Source organism: Oncorhynchus clarkii, chromosome 26 (assembly GCF_045791955.1).
Source record: "Oncorhynchus clarkii lewisi isolate Uvic-CL-2024 chromosome 26, UVic_Ocla_1.0, whole genome shotgun sequence".
Lineage (NCBI taxonomy): Eukaryota > Metazoa > Chordata > Actinopteri > Salmoniformes > Salmonidae > Oncorhynchus > Oncorhynchus clarkii.
Genome location: NC_092172.1, coordinates 41,702,191 through 41,728,287, shown reverse-complemented (window position 1 = coordinate 41,728,287; position 26,097 = coordinate 41,702,191). Strand labels below are relative to the sequence as shown.

The window sequence follows — 26,097 nt, the reverse complement described above, 5'->3', positions numbered from 1 at the left end:
GTCCCAGGGAGAGATGGAGAAAGGTAGAGTCCCAGGGAGAGATGGGAGAAAGGTAGAGTCATCAGGGAGAGATGGGAGAAAGGTAGAATCCCAGGGAGAGATTGAGAGATGGGAGAAAGGTAGAGTCCCAGGGAGAGATGGAGAAAGGTAGAGTCCCAGGGAGAGATGGAGAAAGGTAAAGTCCCAGGGAGAGATGGAGAAAGGTAGAGTCCCAGGGAGAGATGGGAGAAAGGTAGAGTCCCAGGGAGAGATGGAGAGATGGGGAAAGGTAGAGTCCCAGGGAGAGATGTAGAAAGGTAGAGTCCCAGGGAGAGATGGAGAAAGGTAGAGTCCCAGGGAGAGATGGAGAGATGGGGAAAGGTAGAGTCCCAGGGAGAGATGTAGAAAGGTAGAGTCCCAGGGAGAGGTGGAGAAAGGTAGAGTCCCAGGGAGAGATGGAGAAAGGTAGAGTCCCAGGGAGAGATGGGAGAAAGGTAGAGTCCCAGGGAGAGATGTAGAAAGGTAGAGTCCCAGGGAGAGATGTAGAAAGGTAGAGTCCCAGGGAGAGATGGAGAAAGGTCGAGTCCCAGGGAGAGATGGAGAAAGGTAGAGTCCCAGGGAGAGATGGAGAAAGGTAGAGTCCCAGGGAGAGATGGAGAGATGGAGAAAGGTAGAGTCCCAGGGAGAGATGGAGAAAGGTCGAGTCCCAGGGAGAGATGTAGAAAGGTAGAGTCCCAGGGAGAGATGTAGAAAGGTAGAGTCCCAGGGAGAGGTGGAGAAAGGTAGAGTCATCAGGGAGAGATGGAGAAAGGTAGAGTCCCAGGGAGAGATGGGAGAAAGGTAGAGTCCCAGGGAGAGATGGAGAAAGGTAGAGTCCCAGGGAGAGATGGGAGAAAGGTAGAGTCCCAGGGAGAGATGGAGAAAGGTAGAGTCCCAGGGAGAGATGGAGAAAGGTAGAGTCCCAGGGAGAGATGGGAGAAAGGTAGAGTCCCAGGGAGAGATGGGAGAAAGGTAGAGTCCCAGAGATGGGAAAAAGGTAGAGTCCCAGAGATGGGAGAAAGGTAGAGTCCCAGAGATGGGAGAAAGGTAGAGTCCCAGAGATGGGAGAAAGGTAGAGTCCCAGGGAGAGATGGCATTGGTAGCATTAGCAGAGCTTCTCAAATTGTGTGTGTGTGTGTGTGTGTGTGTGTGTGTGTGTGTGTGTGTGTGTGTGTGTGTGTGTGTGTGTGTGTGTGTGTGTGTGTGTGTGTGTGTAGTCTGTCTCAGCAGGACTGGGTTGAGGAACTGAGGACTCACTGGGGATTCAACTAGAACAGAATCCCTGGGTCTAACACACTCACACACTCACACCCAAACACACACTCCTGAGACTCCCAGAACTCCACACTCTTCCAAGCTGTCCTCTCTGTTCCAGACTCATTAGAGGTTGCTCTGACAGAACAGAGAGAGAATATGTGAGTGGGCTTCAGCCATTATAACATCATTAATAAAGCAGATCTGTCTATAACCTGCTGGGTCTATGAAGACCAGAGGAATCTAGACTGGAACTCCTACATACCGCAGAGATGAGGTGGAGAGATGGAGGGATGGGTGGAGGGATGGGTAGACTGATGGAGGGATGGGTAGAGGGATGGGTAGAGAGATGGAGGGATGGGTAGAGGGATGGGTAGAGGGATGGGTAGAGAGATGGGTAGAGAGATGGTGGGATGGGTAGAGGGATGGGTAGAGGGATGGGTAGAGGGATGGATAGAGAGATGGTGGGATGGGTAGAGGGATGGAGGGATGGGTGGAGGGATGGGTAGAAGGATGGGTAGAGGGATGGAGGGATGGGTAGAGGGATGGGTAGAGAGATGAGTAGAGGGATGGAGGGATGGGTAGAGAGATGGGTAGAGGGATGGGTAGAGAGATGGGTAGAGGGATGGAGGGATGGGTGGAGGGATGGAGGGATGGGTAGAGAGATGGGTAGAGGGATGGAGGGATGGGTAGAGGGATTGGGTAGAGAGATGGAGGGATGGGTAGAGGGATGGGTGGAGGGATGGAGGGATGGGTCGAGGGATGGGTAGAGGGATGGGTAGAGGGATGGAGGGATGGGTGGAGGGATGGGTAGAGAGATGAGTAGAGGGATGGAGGGATGGGTTGAGAGATGGGTAGAGGGATGGGTAGAGAGATGGGTAGAGGGATGGAGGGATGGGTGGAGGGATGGAGGGATGGGTAGAGAGATGGGTAGAGGGATGGAGGGATGGGTAGAGGGATTGGGTAGAGAGATGGAGGGATGGGTAGAGGGATGGGTGGAGGGATGGTGGGATGGGTAGAGGGATGGAGGGTTGGGTAGAGAGATGGGTAGAGGGATGGTAGAGAGATGGGTAGAGGGATGGGTGGAGAGATGGAGGGATGGGTAGAGGGATGGGTAGAGAGATGGAGGGATGGGTAGAGGGATGGAGGGATGGGTAGACAGATGGAGGGATGGGTAGACAGATGGGTAGAGGGATGGAGGGATGGGTAGAGGGATGGGTAGAGAGATGGAGGGATGGGTAGAGGGATGGGTAGAGGGATGGGTAGAGAGATGGGTAGAGAGATGGTGGGATGGGTAGAGGGATGGGTAGAGGGATGGGTAGAGGGATGGGTAGAGAGATGGTGGGATGGGTAGAGGGATGGGTAGAGGAATGGAGGGATGGGTGGAGGGATGGGTAGAAGGATGGGTAGAGGGATGGAGGGATGGGTAGACGGATGGGTAGAAAGATAGGTAGAGGGACGGGTAGAGGGATAGAGGGATGGGTAGACAGATGAAGGGATGGGTAGACTGATGGAGGGATGGGTAGACAGATGGGTAGAGGGATGGAGGGATGGGTAGAGGGATGGGTAGACTGATGGAGGGATGGGTAGAGAGATAGTTAGAGGGATGGAGGGATGGGTAGAGGGATAGAGGGATGGGTAGACAGATAGGTAGAGGGATGGGTAGAGAGATGGGTAGACAGATAGGTAGAGGGATGGGTAGAGAGATGGGTAGACAGATGGGTAGACAGATAGGTAGAGGGATGGATGGATGGGTAGAGGGATGGAGGGATGGGTAGAGGGATGGAGGGATGGGTAGAGGGATGGAGGGATGGGTAGAGAGATAGTTAGAGGGATGGAGGGATGGGTAGAGAGATGGAGGGATGGGTGGAGGGATGGGTAGAGGGATGGAGGGATGGGTAGAGGGATGGGTAGAGAGATGGTGGGATGGGTAGAGGGATGGGTTGAGGGATGGAGGGATGGGTCGAAGGATGGGTAGAGGGATGGATGGATGGGTAGAGGGATGGGTAGAGAGATGGGTAGAGGGATGGAAGGATGGGTAGAGGGATGAAGGGATGGGTAGAGAGATGGGTAGAGGGATGGGTAGAGAGATGGGTAGAGGGATGGGTAGAGAGATGGGTAGAGGGATGGAGGGATGGGTGGAGGGATGGGTAGAGAGATGGGTAGAGGGATGGAGGGATGGGTAGGAGGATTGGGTAGAGAGATGGAGGGATGGGTAGAGGGATGGGTGGAGGGATGGAGGGATGGGTAGAGGGATGGGTAGAGGGATGGGTAGAGGGATGGGTAGAGGGGTGGGTGGAGGGATGGGTAGAGGGATGGAGGGATGGGTAGAGGGATGGAGGGATGGGTAGAGAGATGGGTAGAGGGATGGAGGGATGGGTAGAGGGATGGAGGGATGGGTAGAGAGATGGGTAGAGGGATGGGTAGAGAGATGGGTAGAGGGATGGGTGGAGGAATGGAGGGATGGAGGGATGGGTAGAGGGATGGGTATAGAGATTGAGGGATGGGTAGAGGGATGGAGGGATGGGTGGAGGGATGGGTAGAGGGATGGGTAGAGAGATGGTGGGATGGGTAGAGGGATGGGTAGAGGGATGGATGGATGGGTAAACGAATGGGTAGAAAGATAGGTAGAGGGACGGGTAGAGGGATAGAGGGATGGGTAGACAGATAGGTAGAGGGATTGGTAGACTGATGAAGGGATTGGTAGACAGATGAAGGGATGGGTAGACAGATGGAGGGATGGGTAGACTGATGGAGGGATGGGTAGAGGGATGGGTAGACTGATGGAGGGATGGGTAGAGAGATAGTTAGAGGGATGGGTAGAGGGATAGTGGGATGGTTAGAGGGATGGGTAGACTGATGGAGGAATGTTTAGAGGGATGGGTAGACTGATGGAGGGATGGGTAGAGAGATAGTTAGAGAGATGGAGGGATGGGTAGAGGGATAGAGGGATGGGTAGACAGATAGGTAGAGGGATGGGTAGAGAGATGGGTAGACAGATAGGTAGAGGGATGGGTAGAGAGATGGGTAGACAGATGGGTAGACAGATAGGTAGAGGGATGGATGGGTGGGTAGAGGGATGGAGGGATGGGTAGAGGGATGGAGGGATGGGTAGAGGGATGGAGGGATGGGTAGAGAGATGAGTAGAGGGATGGAGGGATGGGTAGAGGGATGGAGGGATGGGTAGAGAGATAGTTAGAGGGATGGAGGGATGGAGGGATGGGTGGAGGGATGGGTAGAGGGATGGAGGGATGGGTAGAGGGATGGGTAGAGGGATGGGTAGACTGATGGAGGGATGGGTAGAGAGATAGTTAGAGGGATGGAGGGATGGGTAGAGGGATAGAGGGATGGGTAGACAGATAGGTAGAGGGATGGGTGGAGGGATGGGTAGAGGGATGGAGGGATGGGTAGAGAGATGGGTAGAGGGATGGAGGGATGGGTAGAGGGATGGGTAGACTGATGGAGGGATGGGTAGAGAGATAGTTAGAGGGATGGAGGGATGGGTAGAGGGATAGAGGGATGGGTAGACAGATAGGTAGAGGGATGGGTAGAGAGATGGGTAGAGGGATGGAGGGATGGGTAAAGGGATGGGTAGACTGATGGAGGGAGGTAGAGTCGCAGGGAGAGATGGAGAAAGGTAGAGTCCCAGGGAGAGATGGAGAAAGGTCGAGTCCCAGGGAGAGATGGGAGAAAGGTAGAGTCCCAGAGATGGGAGAAAGGTAGAGTCCCAGAGATGGGAGAAAGGTAGAGTCCCAGAGATGGGAGAAAGGTAGAGTCCCAGAGATGGGAGAAAGGTAGAGTCCCAGGGAGAGATGGCATTCCATGACAGACCATTCATAATGACAGTACTCAGACAGACCATTCATAATGACAGTACTCAGATAGATCATTCATAATGACAGTACTCAGACAGACCATCCATAATGACAGTACTCAGACAGACCATTCATAATGACAGTACTCAGACAGACCATTCATAACGACAGTACTCAGATAGACCATCCATAATGACAGTACTCAGACCATTCATAATGGCAGTACTCAGACAGACCGTCCATAATGACAGTACTCAGACAGACCATTCATAATGACAGTACTCAGACAGACCATTCATAATGACAGTACTCAGACAGACCGTCCATAATGACAGTACTCAGACAGACCATTCATAATGACAGTACTCAGACAGACCGTCCATAATGACAGTACTCAGACAGACCATTCATAATGACAGTACTCAGACAGACCATTCATAATGACAGTACTCAGATAGACCATTCATAATGACAGTACTCAGATAGACCATTCATAATGACAGTACTCAGACAGACCGTCCATAATGACAGTACTCAGATAGACCATTCATAATGACAGTACTCAGACAGACCGTCCATAATGACAGTACTCAGACAGACCATTCATAATGACAGTACTCAGACAGACCATTCATAATGACAGTACTCAGACAGACCATTCATAATGGCAGTACTCAGACAGACCGTCCATAATGACAGTACTCAGACAGACCATTCATAATGACAGTACTCAGACAGACCATTCATAATGACAGTACTCAGACAGACCATTCATAATGACAGTACTCAGACAGACCGTCCATAATGACAGTACTCAGACAGACCGTCCATAATGACAGCACTCAGACAGACCATTCATAAAAACAGCATTCAGAAACTCAGAGAGCTCTTTCACAGAAGAGGCAGTGATGTTCTGCTGAATGTTGTTGACGCTGTCTGCCTTTGGAAAAACCTTGAAGGCTTCTCACAGCGGGACAACAACAAAAAACATTCATTTGAAATGTCACACCTAAGCACAGTGCATTTCACCAGAGGAGGTAGTATTTATCTTTAAAACACACTTCGCTATCCAATCCAAAAATTCCTCTTTCTTCCTCCACAATCGTCCTGTACCCATCTAGCCCTACCGGATGTCTCTTCAGGCATTATCTTTGGCCAGCCCCTCATCACCCAGGACCTCAGCGTGTTAATGAAATCCAGAGGAGAGAAGAGAACCATCCTGTCAGTTGTATTCCAGGCATGAATCAGCCCTGGGGTCACGGGGGTCACGGCTTCACCTCAGTCTGTTGTTATACTGCAGCCATTCCCCGTTGTGATTCTAAACGTCCAGAGATGATCCAACCCTGATCCTTCCTCTGACATCCATCCCTTGTCCCTGTTCCCCCTCATACAGCAGTCCTAATGGTAGTCAGAGAGGGACAGGGAGGGCACACGCACGCACGCACGGACGCACGCACACACACACACACACACATACACACACGCACGCACACACACATGCACCAGTGTGGAGCAGGGACCCTATGACATACCATGCAGTCCTAATAGCACACAGCACTGTGCAGGACAGGAAGCTTCTCTCTCCACTTTACTCTCCTCTCCTCTCCTCTCCTCTCCTCTCCTCTCCTCTCCTCTCCTCTCCTCTCCCACTCTCTCCTACTCTCCTACTCTCTCCTCTCCTCTCCTACTCTCTCATCTCCTCTCCCACTCTCTCCTACTCTCTCCACTCAACCATTATCTATCCTCTCCTACTCTCTCCTCTCCTACTCTCTCCTATCCACCTCTCCTCTCCTACTCTCTCCTTTCCTCTCCTACTCTCTCCTCTTCACCTCTCCTTTCCACCTCTCCTCTCCACCTCTCTCTTCTCCTCTCCACCTCTCCTCTGCTACTCTCTCCTCTCCTACTCTCTCCTCTCCTCCCTCTACTCTCATATCCTCTCCTCTCCTCTCATCTCCACCTCCTCTTCTCTCCTGTCATCTCCTCTCCACCTCTCTTCTCCTCTCCTTTTCATCTCTGTCGTCTCCTCCTCTCTCCACTCTTATCCACCTCTCTCCCCCCCCATCCATTAGTCATTCTGCAGGTAATCTTCTTTCTAATGATCCTAAACCTCCTTCACTCTCAAACACTGTGACTTTGACATCAGAGCGACCAGCCTCATCAGACCGGCTGTGATTCTCATTCATTACTGTGGCTCTGACTGAAACCCTGCAGAGTCTCATGATGATGCAATGGACAGGCTGAAGGCTCACACTCAGACTCATCTATTATTATTATTATTATTATTATTATTGGTGCTATTATTAGTTTGTTGTTGTTATTATTATTGTTATTATTGTTGTTATCATTATTATTGTTATTATTATTATTATTGTTATTATTATTATTATTGTTATTATTATTATTACTACTATTGTCAGTGTTATTATTATTGTTGTTATTATTATTATTATTGTTATTATTATTATTATTATTTTTGTTGTTATTATTATTGGTGCTATTATTAGTTTGATGTTATTACTATTATTATTGTTAGTATTATTATTATTATTGCTAGTATTATTATTGTTATTATTGTTATTATTATTATTGTTGTTATTATTATTATTATTGCTATTATTATTATTGTTATTATTGTTATTATTATTATTTTAGTTATTATTATTATTGTTGTTATTGTTATTATTATTGTTGTTATTGTTAGCAATATTATAGTTATTATTATTATTACTATTGTCAGTGTTATTATTGTTATTGTAATTGTTAGTGTTAGTATTACTATTGTTATTAGTGTTATTATTATTTTTGTTTTTATTATCATTGCTAGTGTTATTATTGTTATTATTATTCTTGTTATTATTCTTGTTAGTGTTACTATTGTTATTATTATGGTTATGTTATTATTGTTATTATTATTCTTGTTAGTGTTACTATTGTTATTATTATTGTTAGAATTATTATTGTTACTATTATTATTGTTATTATTACTATCGTTGTTATTATTTTTGTTGTTGTTATTGTTAGTATTATTATTATTGTTGTTGTTATTAGGGTTGTCCTTGGTTAATGAAATGACATTACTAATAGGGATGTGTGGTGGATTGGAGGGATGTGGGGTGGATTGGAGGGATGTGTGGTGGATTGGAGGGATGTGTGGTGGATTGGAGGGATTTGTGGTGGATTGGAGGGATGTGGGGTGGATTGGAGGGCTGTGTGGTGGATTGGAGGGATGTGTGGTGGATTGGAGGGATGTGTGGTGGATTGGAGGGATTTGTGGTGGATTGGAGGGATGTGGGGTGGATTGGAGGGCTGTGTGGTGGATTGGAGGGATGTGTGGTGGATTGGAGGGATGTGTGGTGGATTGGAGGGATGTGGGGTGGATTGGAGGGATGTGGGGTGGATTGGAGGGATGTGGGGTGGATTGGAGGGATGTGTGGTGGATTGGAGGGATGTGTGGTGGATTGGAGGGATGTGGGGTGGATTGGAGGGATGTGTGGTGGATTGGAGGGATGTGGGGTGGATTGGAGGGATGTGTGGTGGATTGGAGGGATGTGTGGTGGATTTTATTTTTTTTTTTTACCTTTATTTAACCAGGCAAGTCAGTTAAGAACAAATTCTTATTTTCAATGACGGCCTCGGAACAGTGGGTTAACTGCCTGTTCAGGGGCAGAACGACAGATTTGTACCTTGTCAGCTCTGGGGTTTGAACTCGCAACCTTCCGGTTACTAGTCCAACGCTCTAACCACTAGGCTACCCTGCCGAGGGATGCGTGGTGGATTGGAGGGATGTGGGGTGGATTGGAGGGATGTGGGTGGATTGGGGAAATGGTTGATGCCGTGCAGCTGGAGGGATGTGTGGTGGATTGGGGAAATGGTTGATGCAGTGTAGCTGGAGGGATGTGTGGTGGATTGGGGAAATGGTTGATGCAGTGTAGCTGGAGGGATGTGTGGTGGATTGGGGAAATGGTTGATGCTGTGCAGCTGGAGGGATGTGTGGTGGATTGGGGAAATGGTTGATGCTGTGCAGCTGGAGGGATAAGTGGTGAATTGGGGAAATGGTTGATGCCATGCAGCTGGAGGGATGTGTGGTGGATTGGGGAAATGGTTGATGCTGTGCAGCTGGAGGGATGTGTGGTGGATTGGGGAAATGGTTGATGCCATGCAGCTGGAGGGATGTGTGGTGGATTGGAGGGATGTGTGGTGGATTGGGGAAATGGTTGATGCCGTGCAGCTGGAGGGATGTGTGGTGGATTGGGGAAATGGTTGATGCAGTGTAGCTGGAGGGATGTGTGGTGGATTGGGGAAATGGTTGATGCTGTGCAGCTGGAGGGATGTGTGGTGGATTGGGGAAATGGTTGATGCCGTGCAGCTGGAGGGATGTGTGGTGGATTGGGGAAATGGTTGATGCAGTGTAGCTGGAGGGATGTGTGGTGGATTGGGGAAATGGTTGATGCCGTGCAGCTGGAGGGATGTGTGGTGGATTGGGGAAATGGTTGATGCTGTGCAGCTGGAGGGATGTGTGGTGGATTGGGGAAATGGTTGATGCTGTGCAGCTGGAGGGATGTGTGGTGGATTGGAGGGATGTGTGGTGGATTGGGGAAATGGTTGATGCAGTGTAGCTGGAGGGATGTGTGGTGGATTGGGGAAATGGTTGATGCTGTGCAGCTGGAGGGATGTGTGGTGGATTGGGGAAATGGTTGATGCTGTGCAGCTGGAGGGATGTGTGGTGGATTGGGGAAATGGTTGATGCCATGCAGCTGGAGGGATGTGTGGTGGATTGGGGGGGATGTGTGGTGGATTGGGGAAATGGTTGATGCAGTGTAGCTGGAGGGATGTGTGGTGGATTGGGGAAATGGTTGATACTGTGCAGCTGGAGGGATGTGTGGTGGATTAGGGAAATGGTTGATGCCGTGCAGCTGGAGGGATGTGTGGTGGATTGGGGAAATGGTTGATGCTGTGCAGCTGGAGGGATGTGTGGTGGATTGGGGAAATGGTTGATGCCGTGCAGCTGGAGGGATGTGTGGTGGATTGGGGAAATGGTTGATGCTGTGCAGCTGGAGGGATGTGTGGTGGATTGGGGAAATGGTTGATGCTGTGCAGCTGGAGGGATGTGTGGTGGAAACTGTAAATAATCCACTACGTATTTCTCACAACTCATTTTGCTCCTGTCACAAGGTGAAATATTTAGGCTCCATGTGGAAGTCCACAAGACGACCAAAGGAAATGAAACTCAGACTACAGCCAACGCTCTATGGTAGATCATATCCAACGCTATGGTAGATCATATCCAACGCCAACGCTATGGTAGATCATATCCAACGCCAACGCTATGGTAGATCATATCCAACGGCAACGCTATGGTAGATCATATCCAACGCCAACGCTATGGTAGATCATATCCAACGGCAACGCTATGGTAGATCATATCCAACGCCAACGCTATGGTAGATCATATCCAACGCTATGGTAGATCATATCCAACGGCAACGCTATGGTAGATCATATCCAACGCCAACGCTATGGTAGATCATATCCAACGGCAACGCTATGGTAGATCATATCCAACGCTATGGTAGATCATATCCAACGCTATGGTAGATCATATCCAACGCTATGGTAGATCATATCCAACGCTATGGTAGATCATATCCAACGCTATGGTAGATCATATCCAACGCTATGGTAGATCATATCCAACGCTATGGTAGATCATATCCAACGCTATGGTAGATCATATCCAACGCCAACGCTATGGTAGATCATATCCAACGCTATGGTAGATCATATCCAACCCCAACGCTATGGTAGATCATATCCAACGCTATGGTAGATCATATCCAACGCCAACGCTATGGTAGATCATATCCAACGCCAACGCTATGGTAGATCATATCCAACGCTATGGTAGATCATATCCAACGCTATGGTAGATCATATCCAACGCTATGGTAGATCATATCCAACGGCAACGCTATGGTAGATCATATCCAACGCCAACGCTATGGTAGATCATATCCAACGCCAACGCTATGGTAGATCATATCCAACGCCAACGCTATGGTAGATCATATCCAACGCTATGGTAGATCATATCCAACACCAACGCTATGGTAGATCATATCCAACGCCAACGCTATGGTAGATCATATCCAACGCCAACGCTATGGTAGATCATATCCAACGCCAACGCAATGGTAGATCATATCGAAAAGCATCACAATAATCATGTACATTACTTGATATTCCAAAACATATTTAGTAATTACACTGAAGAGAAATTAATGGATCAGCAGAACGGCCAAATCAAATACTCCTCCAAATTGCATCATTAATTTGTCAAGTATTTACATTTTTTTGGCGTAAACATTCGTCCTTTTTGACATCGTGAACGGTATCGATCTTCTCTCTGTGAAGTTTCTAGAAAGTAGTGAAACTAGTGTTCTGACTCTGTAATGTCCCCCTCGAGCGCTGAATTAAGAAGCACTTTCCATATTCATCAGATTTCCCTGTTGCTCATAGTCCACTTTCTCAGCTACAGATGGTTCATTAGTGGTTTCAAATTCAAACCAGTATCTTTATTCATGTAAATATGAAGATAAACAAAAAAAAACTGCAAGTTATATGACAATGTGTGTACGTTGTCATTAGAGCACAACATTAGTTAGACTGTAGGGGGTACTACTGCCTGACTCACCAGTCCATCCAGCCAGACAGCGACAGTCGCCTCTCACAGGACTGTAGGGGGTACTACTGCCTGACTCACCAGTCCATCCAGCCAGACAGCGGCAGTCACCTCTCACAGGACTGTAGGGGGTACTACTGCCTGACTCACCAGTCCATCCAGCCAGACAGCGGCAGTCACCTCTCACAGGACTGTAGGGGGTACTACTGCCTGACTCACCAGTCCATCCAGCCAGACAGCGACAGTCACCTCTCACAGGACTGTAGGGGGTACTACTGCCTAACTCACCAGTCCATCCAGCCAGACAGCGGCAGTCACCTCTCACAAGACTGTAGGGGGTACTACTGCCTGACTCACCAGTCCATCCAGCCAGACAGCGACAGTCACCTCTCTCAGGACTGTAGGGGGTACTACTGCCTGACTCACCAGTCCATCCAGCCAGACAGCGACAGTCACCTCTCACAGGACTGTAGGGGGTACTACTGCCTAACTCACCAGTCCATCCAGCCAGACAGCGACAGTCACCTCTCACAGCACTGTAAGGGGTACTACTGCCTAACTCACCAGTCCATCCAGCCAGACAGCGGCAGTCACCTCTCACAGGACTGTAGGGGGTACTACTGCCTGACTCACCAGTCCATCCAGCCAGACAGCGACAGTCACCTCTCACAGGACTGTAGGGGGTACTACTGCCTAACTCACCAGTCCATCCATTCAGCCAGACAGCGACAGTCACCTCTCACAAGACTGTAGGGGGTACTACTGCCTGACTCACCAGTCCATCCAGCCAGACAGCGACAGTCACCTCTCACAGGACTGTAGGGGGTACTACTGCCTGACTCACCAGTCCATCCAGCCAGACAGCGACAGTCACCTCTCACAGGACTGTAGGGGGTACTACTGCCTAACTCACCAGTCCATCCAGCCAGACAGCGACAGTCACCTCTCACAGCACTGTAAGGGGTACTACTGCCTAACTCACCAGTCCATCCAGCCAGACAGCGACAGTCACCTCTCACAGGACTGTAGGGGGTACTACTGCTTGACTCACCAGTCCATCCAGCCAGACAGCGACAGTCACCTCTCACAGGACTGTAGGGGGTACTACTGCCTAACTCACCAGTCCATCCATTCAGCCAGACAGCGACAGTCACCTCTCACAGGACTGTAGGGGTACTACTGCCTAACTCACCAGTCCATCCAGCCAGACAGCGACAGTCACCTCTCACAGGACTGTAGGGGGTACTACTGCCTGACTCACCAGTCCATCCAGCCAGACAGCGACAGTCACCTCTCACAGGACTGTAGGGGGTACTACTGCCTGACTCACCAGTCCATCCAGCCAGACAGCGACAGTCACCTCTCACAAGACTGTAGGGGGTACTACTGCCTAACTCACCAGTCCATCCAGCCAGACAGCGACAGTCACCTCTCACAGGACTGTAGGGGGTACTACTGCCTAACTCACCAGTCCATCCAGCCAGACAGCGACAGTCACCTCTCACAGGACTGTAGGGGGTACTACTGCCTGACTCACCAGTCCATCCAGCCAGACAGCGACAGTCACCTCTCACAGGACTGTAGGGGGTACTACTGCCTGACTCACCAGTCCATCCAGCCAGACAGCGACAGTCACCTCTCACAGGACTGTAGGGGGTACTACTGCCTGACTCACCAGTCCATCCAGCCAGACAGCGACAGTCACCTCTCACAAGACTGTAGGGGGTACTACTGCCTGACTCACCAGTCCATCCAGCCAGACAGCGACAGTCGCCTCTCACAGGACTGTAGGGGGTACTACTGCCTGACTCACCAGTCCATCCAGCCAGACAGTGACAGTCGCCTCTCACAGGGTCACAGCCATCGGCATGGATACAGTCACACTGCTCTCGACACTGTTCTCCATACGTGCCCTCCTGAAAACAGCAACGTTAACATTACACCAAACATTTCCGTTCATATACTGTATATAGGCTTATACGTTTCAGATAGACCTCCCTCTCTCTGTCTCTCTCTCTCGCTCTCTCTCTCACTCTCTCTCTCTCTCTCTCTCTCTCTCTCTCTCTCTCTCACACTCTCTCCTCTCTCTCTCTCTCTCTCTCTCTCTCTTCCCCCCTCTCTCTCTCTTCCCCCTCTCTCTATCTCTCATCTATATATCTACCTCAAATACCATTATAATCTATCCTGATGCCTAGTCACTTTACCCTGCCTTCATGTACATATCTACCTCAAATACCTCATTATTATCTATCCTGATGCCTAGTCACTTTACCCTGCCTTCATGTACATATCTATCACAAATACCTGGTACCTTTGCACATTGATCTGGGGGGGGGCAATGCAAATAGTCTGGGTAGCCATTAGATTAGATATTCAGGAGTCTTATTGCTTGGGGGTAGAAGCTGTTTAGATGCCTCTTAGACATAGACTTGGCACTCCGGTACCGCTTGCCGTGAGGTAGCAGAGAGAACAGTCTATGACTAGGGTGGCTTCAGTCATTGACAATTTTTAGGGCCTTCTGACACCGCCTGGTATAGAGGTCCTGCACTACCCTCTGTAGTGCCTTGTGGCCGGCGGCCCGAGCAGTTGCCATACCAGGCAGTGATGCAACCAGTCAGGATGCTTTCGATGGTGCAGCTGTAGAACCTTTTGAGGATCTGAGGACCCATGCCAAATCTTTTCAGTCTCCTGAGGGGGAATAGGTTTTGTCGTGCCCTCTTCACAACTGTCTTGGTGTGTTTGGACCATGTTAGTTTGTTGGTGATGTGGACACCAAGGAAGTGGAAGTTCTCAACCTGCTCCACTGCAACCCCGTCGATGAGAATGGGGGCGTGCTCTGTCCTCCTTTTCCTGTAGTCCACAATCATCTCCTTTGTCTTGATCACGTTGAGGGAGAGGTTGTTGTCCTGGCACCACACTGCCAGGTCTCTGACCTCCTCCCTGTAGGCTGTCTCATCGTTGTCGATGATCAGGCCTACCACTGTTGTGTCGTCTGCAAACTTAATGATGGGGTTGCAGTCGTGCCTGGCCGTGCAGTCATGAGTGAACAGGGAGTACAGGAGGGGACTGAGCACGCACCCCTGAGGGGCCCCTGTGTTGAGGATCAGCGTGGCGGATGTGTTGTTACTTACCCTTACCACCTGGGGGCGACCGTCAGGAAGTCCAAGATCCAGTTGCAGAGGGAGGTATTTAGTCCCAGGGTCCTTAGCTTATTGATGATCTTTGAAGGCACTATGGTGTTGAACGCTGAGCTGTAGTCAATGAACAGCATTCTCACATAGGTGTTCCTTTTGTCCAGGTGGGAAAGGGCAGTGTAGAGTGCAATAGAGATTGCATCATCTGTGGATCTGTTGGTGCGGTATGCAAATTGGAGTGGGTCTAGGGTTTCTGGGATAATGGTGTTGATGTGAGCCATGACCAGCCTTTAGAAGCACTTCATGGCTACAGATGTGAGTGATACAGGTCAGAAGTCATTTAGGCAGGTCACCTTAGTGTTCTTGGGCACAGAGACTATGGTGGTCTGCTTGAAACATGTTGGTATTACAGACCCAGGAGTTCTGACACCGCCTGGTATAGAGGCGTAAGGGAGAGGTTGAAAATGTCAGTGAAGACACTTACCAGTTGGTCTGCGCATGCTCGCAGTACACGTCCTGGTAATCCGTCTGGCCCAGCGGCCTTGTGAATGTTGACCTGTTTAAAGCACTAGCCTTTAGCTCAGTGCGGATGTTGCCTCTAATCCATGGCTTCTGGTTGGGGTATGTACGTACGGTCACTGTGGGGACGACGTCATCGATGCATTTATTGATGAAGCCAATGACTGATGTGGCGTACTCCTCAATGCCATTGGAGGAACAACGGAACATGTTCCAGTCTGTGATAGCAAAACAGTCCTGTAGTTTAGCATCTGCTTCATCTGACCACTTTTTTATAGACAGAGTCACTGGTGCTTCCTGCTTTCATTTGTGCTTGTAAGCAGGAATCAGGAGGATAGAATTATGGTCAGATTTACCAAATGGAGGGCGAGGGAGAGCTTTGTATGGGTCTCCGTGTGTGGAGTAAAGGTGGTCTAGAGGGAGAGCTTTGTATGGGTCTCCGTGTGTGGAGTAAAGGTGGTCTAGAGGGAGAGGTTTGTATGGGTCTCCGTGTGTGGAGTAAAGGTGGTCTAGAGGGAGAGGTTTGTATGGGTCTCCGTGTGTGGAGTAAAGGTGGTCTAGAGGGAGAGGTTTGTATGGGTCTCCGTGTGTGGAGTAAAGGTGGTCTAGAGGGAGAGGTTTGTATGGGTCTCCGTGTGTGGAGTAAAGGTGGTCCAGGGTTTTGCACATTTAACATGTTGATAGAAATGAAGTAAAACTGATTTAAGTTTCCCTGCATTAAAGTCCCCGGCCACTAGGAGCGTCGGCTCTGGGTGAGCGTTTTCCTGTTTGCTTAGGGCGGAATACAGCTCATTCAATGCAGCCAACCTCTTGACTGTGGTGGAATGTAAACAGCTACAAAAATAGCTCTAGTCTTGTGTATTTTATTTTATTCCTCTTGAGTTACTATATTCTGTATCGTTGGGAAGGGCTCGTAAATAAGCATTTCATGCTAAAGTCTACACCAGTTTTATGGGGCGGATGTGACCAATAACATGTGATTTGTTTGATCTCTCTCTCTCTCTCTCTCTCTCTCTCTCCCTCTCCTTCTCTCTCTCTCTCCCTCTCCCTCTCTCTGCCTCTCTCTCTCGCTCTGTCTCTCTCTCTCTCTCTCTCTTACTCACGGGACAGGTTGTGTCACAGTACTCGTCCATCCAGCCGGGGGCGCAGGTACAGGTTCCATTGCCCGGGCCACAGGCCGCCCCGTTGGCACACAGGCACGTCTGATTACAGTTCAGACCCCAGGTATCACTGGAGCACGAGATGGTACAATCCACACCCTGCCAACCTGGAGAGGACAGGAGGAGTGGGAGGAAGGGTGGCGAGAAGAGAGGGGAACAAGGGTAGAAGTAGAGAATGAGGAAGAGGAGAAGGGAACGAGGGTAGAAGGAGAGAATGAGGAAGAGGAGAGGGGAAAGAGGGTAGAAGGAGAGAATGAGGAAGAGGAGAGAGGAAAGAGGGTAGAAGGAGAGAATGAGGAAGAGGAGAAGGGAACGAAGGTAGAAGGAGAGAATGAGGAAGAGGAGAGGGGAAAGAGGGTAGAAGGAAAGAATGAGGAAGAGGAGAGGGGAACGAGGGTAGAAGGAGAGAATGAAGAAGAGGAGAGGGGAACGAGGGTAGAAGGAGAGAATGAGGAAGAGGAGAGGGGAAAGAGAGTGGAAGGAGAGCATGAGGAAGAGGTTCCAGTTACCGGTCCCTGAAGGATTCCTCAATTCTGAAATCGCAACATTTTTGACAAAATCAACAATGCTCTCTGCATATTATGTGAGGGTTTGTAAATTTGACCACTCAGCACACTATTTCAGCATAAAACTGACCAATCAGCACACTATTTCAGCATACAACTGACCAATCAGCACACTATTACCTCATAAAACAGTCACATCATCGCAATATTATCGCATAAAACGGACCCCATCACCGCAGTACAAGAAGAGGGTTCGCAATTTCAACCAACCACCACACATTTACCTCATAACATGGTTCAATCAAACCAAACGTCAACGATCTGTTTCCGTTGTCATGGCATTCTGTCAATGTCAATGTCAGAATTGTAGCAGATAAATCCAACAACTGTGCTGAGTGACTGTATGAATGAGCTCTTCAGGAATACAGAACAGATCTACACTGCAGATCTATAACTTCACTCTCTACACTGCAGATCTACAACTTCACTCTCTACACTGCAGATCTACAACTTCGCTCTCTACACTGCAGATCTATAACTTCACTCTCTACACTGCAGATCTACAACTTCACTCTCTACACTGCAGATCTACAACTTCACTCTCTACACTGCAGATCTATAACTTCACTCTCTACACTGCAGATCTACAACTTCACTCTCTACACTGCAGATCTACAACTTCACTCTCTACACGGCAGATCTACAACTTCACTCTCTACACGGCAGATCTACAACTTCACTCTCTACACTGCAACACAACTTCACTCTCTACACGGCAGATCTACAACTTCACTCTCTACACGGCAGATCTACAACTTCACTCTCTACACTGCAACACAACTTCACTCTCTACACTGCAGATCTACAACTTCACTCTCTACACGGCAGATCTACAACTTAACTCTCTACACTGCAGATCTACAACTTCACTCTCTACACTGCAACACAACTTCACTCTTTACACTGCAGATCTACAACTTCACTGTCTACACTGCAGATCTACAACTTCACTCTCTACACTGCAGATCTACAACTTCACTCTCTACACGGCAGATCTACAACTTCACTCTCTACACGGCAGATCTACAACTTAACTCTCTACACTGCAGATCTACAACTTCACTCTCTACACTGCAGATCTACAACTTCACTCTCTACACTGCAACACAACTTCACTCTCTACACTGCAGATCTACAACTTCACTGTCTACACTGCAGATCTACAACTTCACTCTCTACACTGCAGATCTACAACTTCACTCTCTACAGTGCAGATCTACAACTTCCCTCTCTACACTGCAGATCTACAACTTCACTCTCTACACTGCAGATCTACAACTTCACTCTCTACACTGCAGATCTACAACTTCACTCTCTACACTGCAACACAACTTCACTCTCTACACTGCAGATCTACAACTCCACTCTCTACACTGCAGATCTACAACTTCACTCTCTACACTGCAGATCTACAACTTCACTCTCTACACTGCACATCTACAACGTCACTCTCTACACTGCAGCACAACTTCACTCTCTACATTGCAGATATACAACTTCACTCTCTACACTGCAGCACAACTTCACTCTCTACACTGCAGATCTACAACTTCACTCTCTAAACTGCAGATATACAACTTCACTCTCTACATTGCAGATCTACAACTTCACTCTCTGTCCAGCAGCACAACTTCACTCTCTACACTGCAGATCTACAACTTCACTCTCTACACTGCAGATCTACAACTTCACTCTCTATACTGCAGATATACAACTTCAATCTCTACACTGCAGATCTACAACTTCACTCTCTACACTGCAGATATACAACTTCACTCTCTACACTGCAGATCTACAACTTCACTCTCTACACTGCAGATCTACAACTTCACTATCTACACTGCAGATCTACAACTTCACTCTCTACACTGCACATCTACAACGTCACTCTCTACACTGCAGATATACAACTTCACGCTCTACACTGCAGATCTACAACTTCACTTTCTACACTGCAGATCTACAACTTTACTCTCTGTCCTGCAGATATACAACTTCACTCTCTACACTGCAGATCTACAACTTCACTCTCTACACTGGAACACAACTTCACTCTCTAAACTGCAGATCTACAACTTCACTCTCTACACTGCAGAACTACAACTTCACTCTCTACACTGCAGATCTACAACTTCACTCTCTACACTGCAGATCTACAACTTCACTCTCTACACTGCAGATCTACAACTTCACTCTCTACACGGCAGATCTACAACTTCACTCTCTACACGGCAGATCTACAACTTCACAATCTACACTGCAGATCTACAACTTCACTCTCTACACTGCAGATCTACAACTTCACTCTCTACACAGCAGATCTACAACTTCACTCTCTGTCCTGCAGCACAACTTCACTCTCTGTACTTTATATACTATCTGTTCTGTACTCTATATACTCTCTATACTCTCTGTACTCTATATACTCTCTGTACTGTACTCTATGTACTCTCTATACTGTACTCCATATACTGCTCTATATACTCTATATACTATCTGTATTGTACTCTATATACTCTCTATACGGTACTCTCTGCACTCTATATACTCTATGTACTGTACTCTATCTACTCTCTACTGTACTCTATATTCTCTATGTACTGTACTCTATATATTGTCTGTACTCTATATACTCTCTATACTGTACTCTATATACTCTCTGTGCTGTACTCTATATACTCTCTATACTCTCTGTACTCTATATACTCTCTGTACTGTACTCTATATACTCTCTATACTGTACTCTATATAGTCTCTATACTGTACTCTATATACTCAATATACTCTCTGTATTTTACTCTATATACTCTATATACTCTATATACTCTCTATACTGTACTCGTATACTCTATATACTCTCTATACAGTACTCTCTGTACTCTATATACTCTCTGTACTGTACTCTATATACTCTCTGTACTCTATATACTATGTTCTGTACTCTATATACTCTCTATACTCTCTGTACTCTATATACTCTCTGTACTCTATATACTCTCTGTTCTGTACTCTATATACTCTCTGTACTCTTTATACTCTCTGTTCTGTACTCTCTGTACAGTAATATCTGTAATATCTGTACTATACTCTCTTTACTGTACACTATATACTCTCTGTACTCTATATACTCTCTGTACTGTACTCTCTGTACAGTAATATCTGTAATATCTGTACTATACTCTCTTTACTGTACTCTATATACTCTCTGTACTCTATATACTCTCTGTACTCTCTATACTCTCTGTTCTGTACTCTCTATACTCTCTGTTCTGTACTCTATATACTCTCTGTACTCTATATACTCTCTGTACTGTACTCTCTGTACAGTAATATCTGTAATATCTGTACTATACTCTCTTTACTGTACACTATATACTCTCTGTACTCTATATACTCTCTGTACTGTACTTTCTGTACAGTAATATCTGTAATATTTGCACTCTACTCTCTTTACTGTACTCCCCACCAACAGCCCCAATGGTCAACAATATAATGAGCCCAGACTAAATACAGACAAGGTACAGTGAATACAAAGTAACTCAGTCCTTAACATACAGGGCAAACCCTGACAAACCCTGACCAACCCTGACAAACCCCTGACAAACCCTGACAAACCCTGACAAACCCCTGACAAACCCTGACAAACCCCTGACAAACCCTGACAAACCCCTGACAAACCCCGACCAACCCTGACAAACCCCTGATAAACCCCTGATAAACCCCTGACAAACCCTGACAAACCCCTGATAAACCCCTGACAAACCCCTGACAAACCCCGACCAACCCTGACCAACCCTGACCAACCCTGACCAACCCTGACAAACCCTGACAAAAGACTGACAAACCCTGACAAACCCTGACAAACCCCTGACAAACTCCTGACAAACCCCTGACAAACCCTGACAAACCCCTGACAAACCCCTGACAAACCCCTGACAAAACCCTGACAAACCCCTGACAAACCCTGACAAACCCCTGACAAACCCTGACAAACCCCTAACAAACCCTGACAAACCCTGACAAACCCTGACAAACCCCTGACAAACCCTGACAAACCCCTGTCAAACCCCTAACAAACCCTGACAAACCCTGACCAACCCCTGATAAACCCCTGACAAACCCTGACAAACCCCTGACAAACCCTGACAAACCCCGACAAACCCCTGACAAACCCCTGACAAACCCTGACAAACCCCTGACAAACCCTGACAAACCCCGACAAACCCCTGACAAACCCCTGACAAACCCCGACAAACCCCTGACAAACCCTGACAAACCCTGACAAACCCCTGACAAACCCCTAACAAACCCTGACAAACCCCTGACAAACCCTGACAAACCCTGACCAACCCCCCTGCTCAACCAAAATCACATCTCGCTCTAAGCTCCACACTCTCACTCCAGAATCAATCACATCTCGCGTCTACAGAACACATGAAACAGATTGTTTATACTCTGTGTGTATGTAGAAGTTATCTGAGCTTTGTCAACTGTAGGATGACGGTTATTATACGTGCATGTAGAAGTTATCTGAGAGCTATACAGTGTAATCAGAGGACTGTGGGACTGAGACAGCCACCCACACTCTCTCTCAGAACTTCTCGGAGCTGAGCGGAGCGTCGTTCCCAGAGATCCACTCTGATGTCTGTCTTTAATTACCCATGATTCCCTTGGAGATTCCAAGCCACGTAAATATTTAAACATGCTGACATTGAGAAGTACTGAAGTAACAGAGGAGTTAAGTTCTTCACTTCTCTCTGTCTCTCTGTCTCTCTCTCTGTCTCTCTCTATGTCTCTCTATGTCTCTCTCTGTCTCTCTCTGTCTCTCTCTATGTCTCTTTCTGTCTCTCTCTCTCTGTCTCTCTCTCTCTGTCTCTCTCTCTCTCTGTCTCTGTCTCTCTCTCTCTTTATCTCTCTCGCTCCCTCTCTCTCTCTTTATCTCCCTCCCTCTCTCTCTGATGAGAACCTTGTAATAGAGTGCTGATTGTTAGTGTCTCCACATCATTCTAATGGACTATTGATTGATGGGTGGAGTATGTTGATGAGTAGAATGTGATTCGTGGGTTGAGTTTAATGTTCTTGGGTAGGTTCCGTTACACTGCAAAGGGTAATACAGTTACTATAGTTACTACAGCTTGTCTGTCTGTCTGGTAACATAGTTACTATAGTTACTACAGCTTGTCTGTCTGTCTGGTAATATAGTTACTACAACTCGTCTGTCTGTCTGGTAATATAGTTACTATAGTTACTACAGCTTGTCTGTCTGTCTGGTAATATAGTTACTATAGATACTACAGCTTGTCTGTCTGTCTGGTAATATAGTTACTATAGTTACTACAGCTTGTCTGTCTGTCTGGTAATATAGTTACTATAGTTACTACAGCTTGTCTGGCTGTCTGGTAATATAGTTACTATAGTTACTACAGCTTGTCTGTCTGTCTGGTAATATAGTTACTATAGTTACTACAGCTTGTCTGTCTGTCTGGTAATATAGTTACTATAGTTACTACAGCTTGTCTGTCTGGTAATATAGTTACTAGAGTTACTACAGCTTGTCTGTCTGGTAATATAGTTACTATAGTTACTACAGCTTGTCTGTCTGTCTAGTAATATAGTTACTATAGTTACTACAGCTTGTCTGTCTGTCTGGTAATATAGTTACTATAGTTACTACAGCTTGTCTGTCTGTCTGGTAATATAGTTACTACAGATACTACAGCTTGTCTGTCTGTCTGGTAATATAGTTACTATAGTTACTACAGCTTGTCTGTCTGGTAATATAGTTACTAGAGTTACTACAGCTTGTCTGTCTGTCTGGTAATATAGTTACTAGAGTTACTACAGCTTGTCTGTCTGTCTGGTAATATAGTTACTATAGTTACTACAGCTTGTCTGTCTGTCTAGTAATATAGTTACTATAGTTACTACAGCTTGTCTGTCTGTCTGGTAATACAGTTACTAGAGTTACTACAGCTTGTATGTCTGTCTAGTAATATAGTTACTATAGTTACTACAGCTTGTCTGTCTGTCTGGTAATACAGTTACTAGAGTTACTACAGCTTGTCTGTTTGTCTGGTAATATAGCTACTATAGTTACTACAGCTTGTCTGTCTGGTAATATAGTTACTATAGTTACTACAGCAGGTCTGTCTGTCTGGTAATATAGTTACTATAGTTACTACAGCTTGTCTGTCTGTCTGGTAATATAGTTAATATAGTTGCTACAGCTTGTCTGTCTGGTAATATAGTTACTATAGTTACTACAGGATGTTTGTCTGTCTGGTAATAGAGTTACTATAGTTACTACAGCTTGTCTGTCTGTCTGGTAATATAGTTACTACAGCTTGTCTGTCTGTCTGGTAATATAGTTACTATAGTTACTACAGTGTCACGTTCTGACCTCTATTTCCTTTGTTTTGTATGTAGTTAGTATGGTCAGGGCGTGAGTTGGGTGGGCAGTCTATGTTTGTTTTTCTATGATTTGGGTATTTCTATGTTTCGGCCTAGTATGGTTCTCAATCAGAGGCAGGTGTCATTAGTTGTCTCTGATTGAGAATCATACTTAGGTAGCCTGGGTTTCACTGTGTGTTTGTGGGTGATTGTTCCTGTCACTGTGTTTGTTGTCACAGGATAGGGCTGTTTTGCGTTTTCACATTTCTTGTTTTTGTTAGTTTGTTCATGTGAAGTTTTTATTAAAACATGAATCAAAACAACCACGCTGCGCTTTGGTCCGCCTCTCGTACAGACGAACGTCATTACAGAATCACCCACCCTCCAAGGACCAAGCGGCGTGGTAAACAGAGGCAGCAGCAACAGCAGCAGCAGGAGAAGCGACTGGTGCAGCAGGAGCAACAGCAGCAGCAGCAAAGGCAGCAGCAGGAGAAGCGACTGGTGCAGCAGGAGCAACAACAGCAGCAGCAAAGGCAGCAGCAGGAGAAGCGACTGGTGCAGCAGGAGCAACAGCAGCAGCAGCAAAAGCAGCAGCAGGAGGAGCAACAGCAGCAGCAGCAGAAGCAGCAGTGGGAGAGGCTGCACTACTTGGAGAGATGGACTTGGGAGGAGATTCTAGACGGGAAAGGACCCTGGGCAGAGCCAGGAGAATATTGCCGCCCCAAGGCCGAGCTGGAGGCAGCAAAAGCAGAGAGGCGGCAATATGAGGGAACACGGTTGGCAAGGAAGCCCGGGAGTCAGCCCCAAAAATGTATTGGGGGGGGGGCTAACAGGGAGTATGGCTACGCCAGGTAGGAGACCTGAGCCAACTTCCTGTGGTTACCGGGGGGCTAGAGAGACCGGGCAGGCACCGTGTTATGCTGTGGAGCGCACGGTGTCCCCAGTGCGGGTGCACAGCCCGGTGCGGTACATTCCAGCTCTGCGTATCGGCCGGGCTAGAGTGGGCATCGAGCCAAGTGCCATGAAGCCGGCTCTACGCATCTGGTCTCCAGTGCGTCTCCTTGGGCCGGCGTACATGGCACCAGCCTTGCGCACGGTGTCCCCGGTTCGCCTGCATAGCCCAGTGCGGGCTATTCCACCTCGCCGCACTGGCAGGGCGACCGGGACCATTCAACCGGGTAAGGTTGGGCAGGCTCGGTGCTCAAGAGCTCCAGTGCGCCTGCACGGCCCGGTCTATCCGTCACCACCTCCACGCACCAGCCCTCCGGTGGCAGCCCCCAGTACCAGGCTGTCTCTCCGGCCCATCCTTACAGGGGCTCCCTCCTCTCCAGCGCTGCCGGAGTCTCCCGCCTCTCCGGCGCTACCAGAGCCTTCCTCCTGTCCAGCGCTGCCGGAGCCTCCCGCCTGTCCGGCGCCTCTGCCGGAGCCTCCCGCCTGTCCGGCGCCTCTGCCGGAGCCTCCCGCCTGTCCGGCGCCTCTGCCGGAGCCTCCCGCCTGTCCGGCGCCTCTGCCGGAGCCTCCCGCCTGTCCGGCGCCTCTGCCGGAGCCTCCCGCCTGTCCGGCGCCGCTGCCGGAGCCTCCCGCCTGTCCGGCGCCGCTGCCGGAGCCTCCCGCCTGTCCGGCGCCGCTGCCGGAGCCTCCCGCCTGTCCGGCGCCGCTGCCGGAGCCTCCCGCCTGTCCGGCGCCGCTGCCGGAGCCCCTCTGCCCCGAGCAGCTGCCCCTCTGCCCCGAGCAGCTGCCCCTCTGTTCCGAGCAGCTGCCCCTCTGTCCCGAGCAGCTGCCCCTCTGTCCCGAGCAGCTGCCCCTCTGTCCCGAGCAGCTGCCCCTCTGTCCCGAGCAGCTGTCCCTCTGTCCCGAGCAGCTGCCCCACCTCTGTCCCGAGCTGCCCCTCTGTCCCAGACAGCCCCTCTGTCCAGTGGGGTCATTGAGAAGGGTGGCCATGGTGAGAAAGCCACGGAGGCGGACAATAAGGCGGACTAAGACAATGGTGAAGTGGGGTCCGCGTCCCGCGCCAGAGCCGCCACCGCGGACAGACGCCCACCCAGACCCTCCCCTATAGGTCAAGGTTTTGCGGACGGAGTCCGCACCTTTGGGGGGGGGTACTGTCACGTTCTGACCTCTATTTCCTTTGTTTTGTATGTAGTTAGTATGGTCAGGGCGTGAGTTGGGTGGGCAGTCTATGTTTGTTTTTCTATGATTTGGGTATTTCTATGTTTCGGCCTAGTATGGTTCTCAATCAGAGGCAGGTGTCATTAGTTGTCTCTGATTGAGAATCATACTTAGGTAGCCTGGGTTTCACTGTGTGTTTGTGGGTGATTGTTCCTGTCACTGTGTTTGTTGTCACAGGATAGGGCTGTTTTGCGTTTTCACATTTCTTGTTTTTGTTAGTTTGTTCATGTGAAGTTTTTATTAAAACATGAATCAAAACAACCACGCTGCGCTTTGGTCCGCCTCTCGTACAGACGAACGTCATTACATACAGCTTGTCTGTCTGTCTGGTAATATAGTTACTATAGATACTACAGCTTGTCTGTCTGTCTGGTAATATAGTTACTATAGTTA

At 48.3% G+C, this 26,097-nt stretch overlaps 2 protein-coding genes across 2 annotated transcripts in view; both read right to left on the bottom strand.

The window, feature by feature from the left end:
• The window catches only part of LOC139384621 (multiple epidermal growth factor-like domains protein 11), a 220,266-nt gene that overhangs the window by 40,272 nt on the left and 153,897 nt on the right, over nucleotides 1–26,097 (bottom strand). Inside the window, exons 9-10 of the mRNA XM_071129439.1 lie at nucleotides 16,523–16,686; nucleotides 13,580–13,682 (exon numbers count right to left, since the gene is read on the bottom strand). Coding sequence (XP_070985540.1) covers nucleotides 13,580–13,682; nucleotides 16,523–16,686 — 267 coding nt within the window. The remainder of the gene's footprint in view (nucleotides 1–13,579; nucleotides 13,683–16,522; nucleotides 16,687–26,097) is intronic.
• Nucleotides 1,287–3,573, bottom strand: LOC139385267 (uncharacterized; the record flags this gene model as incomplete). Its single annotated transcript, XM_071130431.1, has 2 exons — nucleotides 1,287–1,410; nucleotides 2,801–3,573. Coding segments are annotated over 2 exons (897 nt in total), but the record flags the coding sequence as incomplete, so codon positions are not given.